The following is a 16,015-nucleotide window of genomic DNA, read 5'->3' on the forward strand; positions in this document are numbered from 1 at the left end:
TATTGGTACAGAAGTGATACTCAGTACATTATGAATCCACTAGGTGGGATAAGTGGAGAATAAATGGCTAGAAAGACAAGTAGGATGGAATTGCAACTCAAAAACAAGGTCACAAGGAAGTTCTCTCTTTACCTGTGTATAACTGTAGCCAGTCCTAGTGGTAGGTACCAAGGGACAAACATTCAGAAAATTGCACTAGAAGGAAAAACAGGCTATTTCTGGCTTTGCCAAACTTATTAACTGTGGAATAATAGCTATTCCATTTCCCACAGTATGCTTTTCCCTGCTTTAAAAGGGACACAGTGTCTAAAAGATTTGAGACAGTTTATAAAAAGATTTGAGAGTTCTAGATGTTATTCATGGGGGCTCAGAGATCTTACCATGAGGTAATTTCGCCCCAGAAGAATTTATGACAAACTGAAAAATATGCCTCATTTGTCTTTCTGACAATTTAATAAGGTTCGTTTAATTAAGCCAGAAGTTCTTCCTTAACATAGACATATTTTCAGTGTTTGTCCTTTTTAGATGTTTTGTTCACAGAACACTTCTGATGAATACATTATGAAGCAATTATAATTTCCAGATTTGGAAGAAGATGCTAAAACCAAAAATCTTCTCTAGAAGAGGGATGGCATCACTCATCCAATATTAAGAGTAATCAACTGTGCGTGTCTTTCAAATTCCCCAAATGAGATAGCATAAATGCTGTTATAGAGAAAATAAATATATCATCTTTTTCAAAGGACAAAGAAAAGTAGATAAGCACTGAAAAAGTGTCAAATTTAAGAACACAGCAGATTTAAGAACTCTTCCTTCAAGCTAATATTTTAGCTGATCTTTAACAATGGTTAGGAGAGGCTCAAGACTAACAAAAATGTTGCCTGAAAATGGGTTATTTGTAATCTTTTAATTAATATTTGTTCAACAATGTCATGTCTTTTAGACACCGATTAGACCCAGAGTCAGAAGCAAACTTAGAGATGAATTAGTCCCAGGCTCCAGATTCCAGACAGTACAGAGATCTGCCAATAAATTTTACATTGTTTTTTTTTTTTTCAAGCCAGGCACCCCCTCTTCAGTGCCTTTATTTTTTCCTCTTTTTTTTTTAATATTTTATTTATTTATTTAGGATAGTCACAGAGAGAGAGAGAGAGAGAGAGGCAGAGACACAGGCAGAGGGAGAAGCAGGCTCCATGCACCGGGAGCCCGACGTGGGATTCGATCCTGGGTCTCCAGGATCGCGCCCTGGGCCAAAGGCAGGCGCCAAACTGCTGCGCCACCCAGGGATCCCAAATTTTACATTGTTAACTGTATTGATCTGGAAACCATTCTCCATCCACTGGCTTCTTCTATGTCCTGGGAAAAAACCCTCAAACTCCCAGTGAAAATTCAATAGGAGTGCTTTAGCCTCTTGTTTTACTGAGGAACTTTAGAGTAAACACATACCATTAGTGAAAGGACATAAAGGAATCACAAAACTTCAGAGAAATGAAAACTAGTTTCTTTTACTTGGGAAAACCTTATTAATACGGTTAAACACTTTCATGGGATAGATAAAAGATAATGCCCAAAATGAAATTATTCGCCCAATTAATTAAGTAGGGACAAGACAAAATCCAGTGTTTCCTCTAATATACTATGTACATTGTACTGAATGTAGAACTTAATTCATAAACCAACTACTTTATAAGAATTAAATCTACAAAAACAATACGGAAAATGTCTTTATCTAGGGTGTAACAGAAACAACACTGGGCTCAAAAATTAGAGATGACTCAAAATCTTAGTAAAAAGCTCTTTACCTATAGAAATCATCCACAAAATTAAATGGTTTCTGGATTATTTTCATATTCTAAAGTTTTGAGTGGTAACAAAAGCTTACCTGATAAACCTGTTACTTTGAGAAGTATGGGTAGGAATGGAAAGGCCACGTAAGTTCCGATGTTTACCTATAAGGTGGTAAAAATCACTGATACTCAATTTCAAAAATATTTCCTTCCTGTAGTATTACCCCTCAGGATAGTCATGTTCAGTCAGTATTACAGAAATTTAGCTCAGTATTTATAGGCAACTAAGATCTAGTCACTCAAATACTTTTAAAGAAGTTTGCTTTCATGTTACACTTTTATTTTTTAGAATATCACCTTTATTTATGACTTAGGTAAAACATGCAACACAAGAGATCAGACTGTTCCCAAGCTAAGAACAAGGCTTTTTCTTGAAAAAACAAAATACACAAAAACCAACAACTAAATCATAGGCTAAAACCAAATAAAATAGTAGGTTATTTGTACATCAAAAATAAATGAATTGCCTGAACCTTACCCTTTTAAAAATAACCTAATTCAAGACTGAGATCCACCCTAACATTTCTTCTTCTCCAAATTTCTATAGAATACCTTCTGTAACTTATAACACACTCCTTTGTATTTTCTATATTGTTATCATACAGACAGGCACTAACTATATCCCAAACTAGACAGTAAGTTCCTTTGAGGAAAAAGACCACAGTATCTTGCACTATATGTTGAAAGTTAACAGGCACCCAGTAAAGACTGGTTGGCATCTGTTTCTTGGCCAACATTTCTTGATGATCTGGTCAGAGCAAGAAGGACAATGTGTGCTGCTGGTAGAATATGGAATCTAGGAGAGTTTAAGATACAAATTACACACACAGAGTCAACATCTATTAGGTTGCTGCCTAGAGACAAGAGGGCTAATATAGTTCTGATTTGCTAATATTAAGAGCCAAACTACAGTATAATTCTCAACAGCACAATATATAAATGAAAAAAACCCAAACCAACCACATGTACACTCTATTGCAACCAAAATTAAGTAATAATTGTGAATACTACTCCATTTCACATCATCACAATTTTTAGGTAATGTATAATCCCAGAACAAGATGCTGAAGATATGGTCATTCAATCAAAGGCAATTCTGATATGGTTTTCCTGCTCCGTGCGACGATGATCCTCGAAAACCTGTGTTACCTCTTCTACTTTCCTTTGCAGCATGCCTACAGGAGGAAAAACCATGCATCATTAATCTGAGGTCAAAATATCCCAGGAACATAATAACTTACATTTGGATTTCAACACAAGATTTATAAAACACCAATTTTATTTAATAGCTTTAAGTATTAGAATATGCAGGAAAAAATCATCTATCTGTTTAGAAACTATGAAAACAGTGGACAAAACTGTTCTTGATTTGCTCTCTCTAGTTTTCTGGTAAATAACTGTCTACTTGACATTTATGTTTTGTTGAAGACAAGTGAGAACTGCTTTTTACTCATTATAGCTTAAAAATGCTATACAAGGTGGTCATTAAATTGAGGGTATAGATTTCGGTAGAGGTCTTTGCTGTCTATATGCAAATTAGTACACATAGTATATTCACATTTCTGTCCCTTTCTAATGATTTAATTTAACTTGGTGGTCCTCAATCTGCTCAGAGGCAGAGCAACACAAAATACCACTAATTTTACCATATAAAACAGCAACATTCTGTAGTAAAAATAAGCTGTCAAAGTAAGCATGATAATCTAGTTTTTTCTATTAATGTGCAGTTGGTCATTTGTTTTAGTGTTCATTAATGCTTACTTCATCAATAGGCAATAGCTGGTGTGAAAGATTTAAAAACAAACTTTACAAGAGAAAAACTAAAAACATGAAACAATATACCTTAATTTTCTTCAGCCAATTAGAAAAGCCCCAACGTTATAAATAAATAAGTAACTGACCAAAACAAAACAGAAAGATACACAAAGCTGGAAGAAACAATCCAGGAAGAATAAAACATTTTTCAAAGATTTTATTTATTTATTTGAGAGAGAGAGAGTGTGTGTGTGTGCAAGCATGAGCAGCGGGGAGTGGCAGAGGGAGAAAGAGAAGCAAACTCCCCACTGAGCAGGGAGCCCAATGTGGGGCTCAATCCCAGGACCCTGAGACCATGACTCAAGCCAAAGGCAGATGCTTCACCAACTGAGCCACCCAGGCATCCCAGGAAAAATAAAATATTTTAAAAAATCATTAATAATGTCAGAGAGAGGATACTGAATCCATGAAATAAGAAATGGATGCTATTTAAAACACATATACACAAATCATAAAACAATAGAAAAAGCTCTTACAAACTAAAAATTATGACAGATGCAAAGATCAATATAAAGACTAGAATAAAAAGCTGAGTACTTATTTGAGAAAGTTTAACAAAAATACAACAGAAACCTAATTCCAGAAAATTCCCCCAAACTGATAGAAACTAGTTTCTTCATTGGAAAAGCTCAGTGAATACCCTCTCAATGGATGAATTAAACAAACCTACACAGAGGCACATCATCTGAAATTTCAGCATTGTGGGGAAGATCCCCAAAACTTCCATACGAAAAAAAAAAAACAACATGAGAAGGATGGGGTCAGATAAAGGTTCAGGAGTCAGAATGGACCTCAAATCTAGAAGACAATGAACAACACTGTCAAATGTTTAAAAGAAAATTATTTTCAAGCTAGATTTTGATAGCCAATTATATCAATTGTGAGGGTAGAATAAAGACCTATTCTCAAAAAAAAAAAACAAACAGTAATTTGAAAGGATACATGCATCATTATGTTTATTGTAGCATTGTTTACAATAGCCAATCAGTTGTGAAAACAACCCTAGTATCCATTGATAGATGAATGGATAAAGAAAATATGGTGTATATATACTATGGAATATTACTCAGCCATAAAAAAGAATGAAATCTTGCCATCTGTGACAACGTGGATGATCCTAGAGAGTATATGCTAAGTGAAATCAGTCAGTCAAAGACAAATCCTGTATGATTTCACTCAATATGTGGGATTTAAGAAACAAAACAAGAGACAAACAAAAAACAAGACTCAACTACAGATTACAAACAGATGGTTGCCAGAAGGAAGGTGGATTGCCAGGGGAATGGGTGAAATAGACAAAGGGGATACTTATGTTGATGAGCACTTAGAAATGTATAGAATTATGGAATCATTATATTGTACACCTAGAATTAATACAACACTATATATTATTATCCTTGAATAAAAAAGGACCTTTTCAGACATGCAACATCTCAAAAAACTTACTTCCCATGCACTCTCTTAGGAAGCTGATGGAATACATGTTATATTAAAACAAGGGAATAAGCCATAAAACAGGAAGTATAAGAGCCACGAAACAGGAGAGTCAACAAAAAAAGAAATAGATGGAATACAAGATTGCTTTAGAGGGAAGAACCTAGCTGAGTAGTAAACCAAGAGAGCAACAATGCCAGATAATAGATTAGAGATCAGAAGGCTCTGGGAGAAAGGAATCCAAGAAGGTGAAATTTACAGATTTAAAGAAAAAGCATGGAATCAGAGAATGAACTACTGGTAAGAATGTAGATAATTTAGCAAATGATGAAATAAAATTCAAAGGAAAACAAAAACTTGTAAAAGAAATAAGACAGGGGATGCCTGGGTGGCTCAGTTGGTTAAGGGTCTAGCTCTTGATCTTGGCTCAGGTCATGATCTCAGGGTCCTGGGACTGAGCCCCACATCAGGCTCCATACTCAATGGGCAGTCTGCTGGAGATTCTCTCTGCCCCTCTCCCTGCTCTCTCTTGCTCTCTCTCTCTCTCTAAAATAAATAAATCTTTTTTAAAAAAGAAAGAAGACATAATATAATATGCTAACAGCTGGACTGTGAGTAACATTTATGCAATCATAACTCAAACAATAAATATTGTTCTATGTGTAATTGATGACATGGCTATCTTGGTAAGATGATAGAAAAGTGTGCTTACACACATGTATTTATATACTTCTCTATATGTAATATGTATATATATTAGGGAGCAGTATGGTAGTACATTATACATACATACTTATGTATTGCATGTACACACACACACACACACACACACACACACACACAAAATGAGGGTGATATAAAAGAATTAAGTCCTTATTTCCCGTTTGGAGAAGCCAGTACAGAAGGCCTAAAATGGAAAAACCAAAAAGTAGCAGTATACATGGTATTTAGAGATATAGAAATATTTTTTAAAAACCAGCTGAAATAATTCAAAGTAATTGTTTCTAGTAGGTGGGAAATGGGGTGTGGATAGGGGAGCTGATATTTCTCATAGACCGTATTAAAAAGCATTATATTCTACTTCCAAGGTAAGAGATAAAGAAGACCTGAAATAAGGCAGTGATAGGAATCTACCGAAAAGAAAAGAATCAGGAGCTATTAAGAAGTATCATCATCATCATTTACTGAAGAAATAGAAATAGTCTACCTTAAGTCCCTGAGTAAATAATAGCAACTGTAGCTGAGAAAAAGAATAGTTGTACTGATCTGGGAAGCTCAGGAGAGAGTGAAGATAATGCGCTTAGTTTTACACAAGTTTAATTTGAGGTGACTTTGGGGTAACTATGTGCATATGTTTGTTAACACAGAGCTTTAAAATGGAAAGTAAAAGAACCATTAGTAAAATTGATGGTTAAAGATGACAACTGAGGTTTAAAAACTGCTGATTTTCAAAAAGGCCTTAAAAGAGAACAGTATTAGAGACAAGGAGAGGTCTCAAATCAATAATCTAAGTTCCTACCTTAAGAAAATAGAAGACAAGCAAAATGAACTGAAAGCAAGCAGAAGGAAGGAAATAATAAGATTGGTTATCAATGAAATTGAAAACAGGAACACTATAGAGAAAAATCAATGAAACAAAAAGCTGATTCTTTGGAGAAAAAAAATCAGTAAAATTGATTAACCTCTACCAAGACAGAAAAAACAGAAAACGCAAATGAAACATGGAAGATCACCACAGATCCTGCAGCCATTAAAAGTGTCAAAAGGAAATCCTAAGAACAACTTTATGCTAATAAATTCAGTAACTTAGCAGAATTGTACCAACTCCTAGAAAACCACAAATTATGAAATTCAACCAAGATAATCTGAATAGTCCTGGAAGCATTATAGAAATTTAATTTGTAATTAAAAAGCTCCCCTGCCCAAAAAAAGAAATATCCAGGCCCGTGTGGTTTCACTGGAGAATTCTACCAAATACTTAGAGAAGAATCAATACAATTCTTCACACTCTTCTAAAAAGAGGCCAGCATTACCCTACTAACAAATGAAGAAATGATAGTATACAAAAAGAGAAAACTACAGACCAATATTTCTCATGAACATTTAAAATCTCTCACGTAAAAATCATCCATAAAATTCTAGCAAACCATCCAACATTGTACAAAAGAAACCATAAACCATGATGAAGTAGAAGTTATTCCACAAATTTAAGGCTGACTCAACATTGGGACGCCAGGATGGCTCAGGGGTTGAGCGTCTGCCTTCGGCTCAGGTCCTGATCCCAGGATCTGGGATCGAGTCCCACATCAGGCTCCTTGTGGGGAGCCTGCTTCTCCCTCTGCCTGTGTCTCTGCCTCTCTCTTTCTCTTCTCTCTCTCTGTCTCTCATGAATAAATAAATAAAACCTTAAAAAAAAGGCTGACTCAACATTTAAAAATGTGTCAATGTAGCCTTTGGGTAAATACCCAGTAGTGTAATTGTTTGATCATAGGGTAGATCTATTTTCAGATTTTTGAGGAAATTCCATACTGTTCTCCAGAATGGCTGCAACAGTTTGTATTCCCATCAACAGTGGAAGAGAGTTCTCCCTTTCTCCACATCCTCGCCAATACCTGTTGTTTTTTGTGTTCTTCATTTCAGTCATTCTGACAGATGTGAGGTGGTATCTCACTGTGGTTTTGATTTGTATTTCCCTGATGATGAGTGATGTTGAGCAACTTTTCATGTGTCTGTCAGCCATCTGGATGTCTTCTTTAGACAAGTGTCTATTCATGTCTTCTGCCTATTTCTTACTAGGTATTTACCCAAAGAATACAAAAATACAGATTCGAAGGTGTACATGCACCCCAATGTTTACCAGCATTATCAACAATAGCCAAACTGTGGAGAGAGACCAAATGTCCATCAACTGATGAATGGATAAAGAGGATGTGCTATATATATTATAAATATAATGGAATATTACTCAGCCATCAAAAAGAATGCAATCTTGCCATTTGCAATGACGTGGATGGAGCTAGAGTGTGTTATGTTAAGTGAAATATGTCAGTCATTGAAAGACAAATATCATATGATCTCACTCCTATGTGAAATTTAAAAAAGAAAACAGATGAACATATGTGGCGGGGAAAGAGGGAAACAAGCCATAAGTGACTTAGAGACAGAGAACAAACTGAGGGTTGATGGAGGGATGTGGGTGGGGGATGGGCATTAAGGAGGGCACTTATGATGAGCACTGGGTGTTGTATGGAAGTGATGAATCACTGAATTCTACTCCAGAAACCAATATTGTACTATATATTAACTAACAAAATGTAAATTTAAATAAGTATCAATGCAAATCTACCATATCAACAAGTTAAAAAAGAAAAAACATACAATTATATCAACTGATAGAAAAAGCATTAGACAAAATCCACTACCCATTCATGATAAAAATTGCCAGCAAGTCAGGAACAGAGTGGAATTATCTAAACTTGATATAAAGAGCATCTACAAAAAGCCTACAGCTAACATCAATACTTAAAGTGAAAGAATGAAGCTTTCCATGCAAACTCAGGAACATGACAAGGATGTCTGCTCTCATAACTCTTATTCAGCACAGTACAGGAAGTTCTAGCCAGTGCAACGTGAGGAAAAGAAATAAATGGCATACAGATTGGAAAGGAAGAAATAAAACTCCCTATTTGCAGATGATATAATGACCTACATAGAAAATCTCAAGAAATCAAAAAACAAAACAAAACAAAAATTCCTAGAACAAGTGAGTTCAGCAAGCATACAAACAAGATCAACATATAAAAACGAGTTGTATTTTTATGTGCTAGCAATGAACATATGGAAACCAAAATGTAAAACATAATACCATTTATAATCACAATAAATTAAAATGAAATAGTTAGCTAGAAATCTAACAAAACCAGGGGATCCCTGGGTGGCTCAGCAGTTTAGCTCCTGCCTTTGGCCCAGGGCACGATCCTGGAGTCCCAGGATCGAGTCCCATGTCGGGCTCCCGGCATGGAGCCTGCTTCTCCCTCCTCCTGTGTCTCTGCCTCTCTCTTTCTCTCTCTCTCTATCATAAATAAATAAATAAATAAATAAATAAATAAATAAATAAATAAATCTAAAAAAAAGAAATCTAACCAAACCAAAATGTATATAATGTCGGTGCTGAAAATTACAAAATGTTGATGAAAAAAATAAAAGAAACCCTAAAAAAATGTTGGGTCACACCACATTCATGGATGGGAAGATTCAACATAGTAAAAAATGTCAATTCTCCCTCAAACTGATCCACAGGCTTAATGTAATTCCTATCAAATTCCAGCAAATTTTTATGGCAAGGAATTAAAATGGCCAAAACAATCTTGATGGCAAAAATAATAACATGACAGGAATCCCTCTACCAGATATTAAGGTTTATTATACAGCTACAGTAATGAAGACAGTGTGATATTAGTGGAGGGAAACACATATTGATCTATGGGATAGAGAGCTCAGGAAAAGATCCATATGCCAAACTGATGTTTGACAAAGGTGTAAAAGCAATTCAATTGAGGAAGAATAGTCTTTTCAACAACTGGTGCTGAAACAATAGGATATCCATAGGCAAAAAAAGGAAAAAAGGAAAAAAGAACCTTGATGTAAACCTCACATCTTATAGAAAAATTAACTCAAAATGGATCACAGCCTTAAATGTAAAATGTGAAACAATAAAATTTGTAGAAAAAAATACGATAAAATCTTTGGTATATAGTACTAGGCAAAAAGTTCTTAGATTTGACATCAAAAGCATAATCCATATAAAAATAGAGAAATTCAGAATTATAAACTTTTGTCCTGTGAATAGCTCTGTTAAGAGGAATAGACAAATGACAAGCCAGGAGATAATATCTGCAAACCACATAGCCAACAAAGGACTAGTATATTTCCTAGAATATATATATAAACTCTCAAAACATTAAAACAAAGGGACACCTCGGTGGCTCAGTTGGTTAAACACCTGTTTTGAGGCTTAGGTCATGATCTCATGGCCCTGGGACTGAGCTCTGTGTGGGGCTCCCTGCTAGGTGGGGAGTCTGCTCATCCTTCTGTCCTTTTGGTTCATTCTTTCTCTCTCTCTCTCTCTCAAATAAATAAATAAAATCTTAAAAAAAAAAGCCAATTAACAAATGGACAGAAAACAAGAACAGACATTTCACCAAAGATGATATACTGATGGCAAAAAAGCATAATAAAAAAGATGTTCAACATCATTAGCCATCAGGGAAATGTAAATTAAAACTGCAATGATATAGATACATATCTATCAGTATGACTAAAATGAAAAAAAAATTGTGAAAATACCAAATGCTATTGAAGACCCAGTCAAATTAGATGTATCATACATCACGGGTGGATATGTAAAATGGTACATCCACTTTGGAAGAAAGTGCAGCAGCTCCTCATAAAACTAAAGATGCAACTACCATATGACCTGGAATTACACTCTTGGATATTTATCCTAGAGAAATGGAAACTTCTGTTCATACAAGAAATATGTACATAAATGTTCACAGAAGCTTTACTCATGAGTAGCCAAAAACTGGAAACATCCCACATGTCCTACAACCTTAAATGTGTAAACTGTGGTGCATATATGTTACCAAGTATTAGCAACAAAAAGGATCAAACCCTTGACACGTAATTTAGATGGATCTCAGGGGAATTACAAGGAGAAAAAAAGAAAAAGCCAACCCCAAATGGTTATATGCAGTATGATTCCATTTATATAGTATTTTGAAATGATGCAATTTTAGAAATGGGAGAATATAGATCGGTGGTTTCTAAGAATTAAGAACTGGGTTAGGGATGTGGGAAGACAGTGGGTGTGGCAATAAAAGGGGGATATGAGGGATTCTTACAGTAATGGAACTGTTCTGTATTTTGACTACAGTAATGGATATACAAACCTACACATGTGATAAAATTGGTATAACTAAATGCACACAAACACAATACAAGTAAAAACCGGAAAAATCTGAAGACAGATTACACCAATGTCAATATACTGGTTGTGTTGCTGTACTACAGTTTTACAAAATATTACCACTGGGGAAAACTAGGTAAAGAATAAATAGGATCTCTGTATTATTTCTTCAGGACCTCTATATTATTTCTTAAAAGTATATGTGAATGTACAATTAACTCAATAAAAATTTCAATGATGAAGACTAACACAAATAAGGACTGGATTCCCAACCTCTTTTCCTAGAAGTGCCTGCTCAATAGGCACATAATATGACCCTCAATTTACATGATGTAACAGTTTTCACAAATCTCTTCTCACTACTTAATATGGTTGGCCATCTTTTCAGCTTTCAATATAGGTTTCCTCATTGTTGCATGCCTGTTAAGCTAAAGTCATATTTTAAGATTTTAGTTACTATAGTACATATGTCTGTATTTGGTTAGGCTGCTGTTTAAAAGCAACCTTGAAATCTCAGGAGCTGAATATAATTTAGGTTTATGTCTCATTCAGAAAGAGGAAGAAAGATAGAAAGGGGGCAAGAAAAGAGGAAAGAGAGGACACTGTCCTATTTGTCTTAGCTACTTTTTAAATTGGTGATGTGAAGATTACTCTGCTTGTGTATAGCATTACCCTCCACACAAAATTAATAAAATATACATTTCAAGGTAAGGCATAAAAAGAAAAGACTGTGAAAGTATCCTGAATTTTTGGAGGTGACATGGCAGAAATGAGGTAGTAGAATTATTATTACATTACATCCTAAGTGGTGTTCAGACAGTCATCCTGTTGAAATATCACTTACTATTCAAGTCTTATCTTAATTCTACCTCTTCTGGGAAATCAACTAAAGATTAGATTTCTCTTTCTTTGTCCCCCAACTCCCACACTTTGAACCTGTTAAGAGAGTGTGCTGCTGATGTCTGTTATCTCCTACACCAATTAACAGTGTCTTGGCCCATAGTAGGTGTTTAGTATTTAAGAGTCACAACGGGATCCCTGGGTGGCGCAGCGGTTTAGCGCCTGCCTTTGGCCCAGGGCACAATCCTGGAGACCCGGGATCGAATCCTACATCGGGCTCCCGGTGCATGGAGCCTGCTTCTCCCTCTGCCTGTGTCTCTGCCTCTCTCTCTCTCTCTCTCACTGTGTGCCTATCATAAATAAATAAAATTAAAAAAAAATAAGAGTCATAACTATGTGGTTCTGACTTGCATCTAAAAGGACACATTCCCATTATACAGTACTTCAGTATCCAAAATGGCTATACATATTACCTTAGTTAAGTCCCACAATATCAATCAGGATAGAGAAAATTAAAAACTCAAGAAGAAGGTAAGGTTCAGTAGCTTCCCAAAGGCCAAAGCTAATGAAAAATGATACCAGGATTCATATCTTCAGACTCCCATCTATGAGTGCTTTTTCTATTACAGTGTGCCTGTTTGTCAAATTCTGTGAAGATTTTAAAGAAAAAGTACTATGCTGGGCTAGTAATTGTCACCACAGCATAATGATATTTGTTATCCTTTCAAACCCTGAAGTGCTCAAAATAAGGCAGCCCTATCTGAACCCCATCTGGGGAGATTTCATCGGTGAAATACTATCAGGCCATTTCATCTATGAAATGGCCATTGAGCATGGGCCCCAAAACAGCATTATAGAAAGACTCCAGCATATTTATAGTTTTTAGTTACTAACAGGAAGAAAATTGCTTTGGAGAAAAATCTGTATATCTCACAAACAATATAAATCCTGCTATTTGGGAGTGATTTAAATCATGTTACATATAATTCATCTGGGGAGGCTCTCCAGCTTGAGGAAATTCACTTGGGCACAAAATGTACATAAGCAGGATTAGTGAGAAATCTAATTTTGCAGATGCATTGAGTGTATTTCAAATCTGGATTTACATATAGAAAAGGAATTTTAGAAGTGGAGCTCCGAGAATGTTAACCATCATGCACTATTTCCTAACAGGAGCTGAAGACTTCATCATTTTTAACCTTCATACCCTAATCTAACCTAAAAAAGATTCTTTAGAATCAAGGAACAATAACATGATGGTAAATCTATCTTGTTTGCAAAGGAGAGCAGAGATAAGGAAGTAGCTCATTAAACAATGGAAAGACATAAAATACGTTTCAGTTAACTGCAATGGGAAGAAGCACATGGGCACCTGTCTCTGTTGAGCTTACAAGACCTTTATAGCAGCAATGTCCACAATAGTCAAACTGTGGAAGGAGCCTCGGTGTCCATCGAAAGATGAATGAATAAAGAAGATGTGGTCTATGTATACAATGGAATATTACTCAGCCATTAAAAATGACAAATACCCACCATTTGCTTCAATGTGAATGGAACTGGAGGGTATTATGCTGAGTGAAGTAAGTCAATCGGAGAAGCACAAACATTATATGGTCTCATTCATTTGGAGAATATAAAAAATAGTGAAAGGGAATAAAGGGGAAAGGAGAGAAAATGAGTGGGAAATATCAGTGAAGGGATCCCTGGGTGGCGCAGCGGTTTGGCGCCTGCCTTTGGCCCAGGGCGCGATCCTGGAGACCCGGGATCGAATCCCACGTCAGGCTCCCGGTGCATGGAGCCTGCTTCTCCCTCTGCCTATGTCTCTGCCTCTCTCTCTCTCTGTGTGTGTGACTATCATAAATAAATGAAAAAAAAAAAAAAAAAAAAAAAAAAAAGGAAATATCAGTGAAGGTGACAGAGCATGAGAGACTCCTAACTCCGGGAAACAAACAAGGGGTGGTGGAAGGGGAGGTGGGCAGGGGGATGGGGTGACTGGGTGATGGGCTCTGAGGGGGGCATTTGATGAGATGAGCACTGGATATTATGCTATATGTTGGCAAAGTGAACTCCAATAAAAAATATATACAAAAAAATAAAGACTAAAAAAATAAATAAAAAATAAAGTGAGTTGCCACATCTCTGGCAGATCCAGAGCATTTGCTTCTCAAGTATCTGAAGTGAAACATGATACTTCAGGATACAACAGGTGACCTTGCTGATCACCAAGATTTCCCAAAGAATTTAAGAAAGAGAAAGGTAAAACAAAACACCTTAATCAGTAAGTCAGATTTTGTTTTAGAGGATAGAAGAGAAAGAAGACATTTTATTTGGAATTCAAAGACATCTTTTGGCATTTCAGCATTCGATGTTCTTCAGAGATAAGAGAGATGAAAGTCAATGAATAAAAATATTTTTAAAGCATCTATCTGACCAAGCTTCTTTAAAAAATATGGCACATTGACATCATAATACCATATTGCATATTTGAAAGTTGCTAAAAAAAGTAGATATTAAAAATTGTTGTCACAAGAAAAACACACAAAAAAACTTTTTTTGTAACTATATAAGATGACAGGTGTTAACCTGACTTATTGTGGTAATAATTTACAATATATACAAATACTGAATCATGGCATTGTGTACCTGAAAATAATAAGTTATATGTCAAATATACCTCAATTTAAAAAAAAAGGTTTTGGGACAACTGGGTGGCTCAGTGGTTGAGCACCTGCTTTCTGCTCAGGGCATGATCCTGGGGTTGAGGGATCAAGTCCCACATTGGGCTCCCCACAGGGAGCCTGCTTCTACCTCTGCCTATGCCTCTGCCTTTCTGTCTCTCATGAATAAATAAATAAAATCTTTAAAAATAAAATAAAATAAAAAATTTAAAAGTCTTAAAAATACCCAATCCTGAAAAATCTAATTTAAAATAATTCCCTCAAACAATAAATATTAACATTGGGTAAAAATGAATTACAATTGTGACATATCACAAAAAACTGCTTCTCTGAAATGATCCCGAAGGCATCTGATGCAAGAGTTAGTCACGCCACACCAGACAACTAAGAATATTTTACATGAAAAAGAAAAAAATAAAGTGATTGTATACTAGTGCTAATGGGACTGTATTTTGGAAACATCACAAAATTCCTTATGATATTTTTAGTTACTCCAAGAGTCTTCTCTTTCTCCCCTAAATAGCAGTCAAAATGTTGTGAGCAGCTATTAAATTATTATGGGGTTGTAACCCATAAGAGACTGCAAAGATCATGGATTAAATATATTTTAGTTGTGATGCTTTCAGACACCTTGCCAAAAATGCAAAATGCCATGAAAATACTCAAGGAACTTCTAAGTAATGATAAGTTTAAGATTTTACACTGCCTGTCCCTTCATTGTGGCATGTGATAAATATTAATATTATGGACCCAACAATAGTGTGGTATATGGAGAAACAAAAAAAGCCTGTCCTTCACCCCTATTTCCCTCTCTCTCTAAGAGAAGTAGCTCCACATATTTAAAATGAATGGCAAATTAGCTCAGATTGATTGGCAACTCTGTCCTAAGTGGTCCCAGAAGAGCTGGAGCTGCTGCAGTTTCAGTGACTGCCAACTCAGAAGACAGATGTATGACCGCATTGTTATCAAGCAAACCTTGAAATAAGGCTGTAATTTTTACAGAGACAAGAGAGGAAAGTGGTATTTGACTATCTCTACTATTAACCTTCAATTTTCAATTATCTATACTAATCAAGAGGAAAAGAGGTAGAGATAATGTTAAGCAATGGATGAATATCAAATTTGCAAACTGGTCAATATGAGCACATAGTCAGACATTCTCTAATTCAATGCTCTCATACTTATCTCAGATACTTTCCAGCTCAGTCTCATCAGACAGTTCTATGGAGGTTAGAGGAAAAAAGGGGCCTGCTTCTCTATAACTTACTCATGAGTATTGAACAGTTGATTAGACAGTACCATCTTTTAACATATTTCAAGTATACTGCATGGTTTCACTTTTAAAGATAAGCTGATTCTTAAGTTAAATACATGATCCTATTAGCATTATGGTTGCTATGTTTCATAATAGGAAAAAAATCATACTAATGTTA

General features: G+C 35.5%; 1 protein-coding gene across 9 annotated transcripts in view; it reads right to left on the reverse strand.

Annotated features, from left to right (window-relative positions):
- Positions 1 to 2,105: 2,105 nt before the first annotated feature.
- The window catches only part of NUP62CL (nucleoporin 62 C-terminal like), a 94,185-nt gene continuing 80,275 nt past the window's right edge, over positions 2,106 to 16,015 (reverse strand). For all 9 annotated transcript variants that reach the window (XM_035711992.2, XM_049107632.1, XM_035711989.2 and 6 more), the window contains one exon: positions 2,106 to 3,022. In XM_035711992.2, the coding sequence (XP_035567885.1) occupies positions 2,928 to 3,022 (95 nt within the window). In that variant the 3' untranslated portion in view covers positions 2,106 to 2,927. The remainder of the gene's footprint in view (positions 3,023 to 16,015) is intronic.

The sequence above is a fragment of the Canis lupus genome, chromosome X (genome assembly GCF_003254725.2).
Source record: "Canis lupus dingo isolate Sandy chromosome X, ASM325472v2, whole genome shotgun sequence".
NCBI classification, from domain to species: domain Eukaryota; kingdom Metazoa; phylum Chordata; class Mammalia; order Carnivora; family Canidae; genus Canis; species Canis lupus.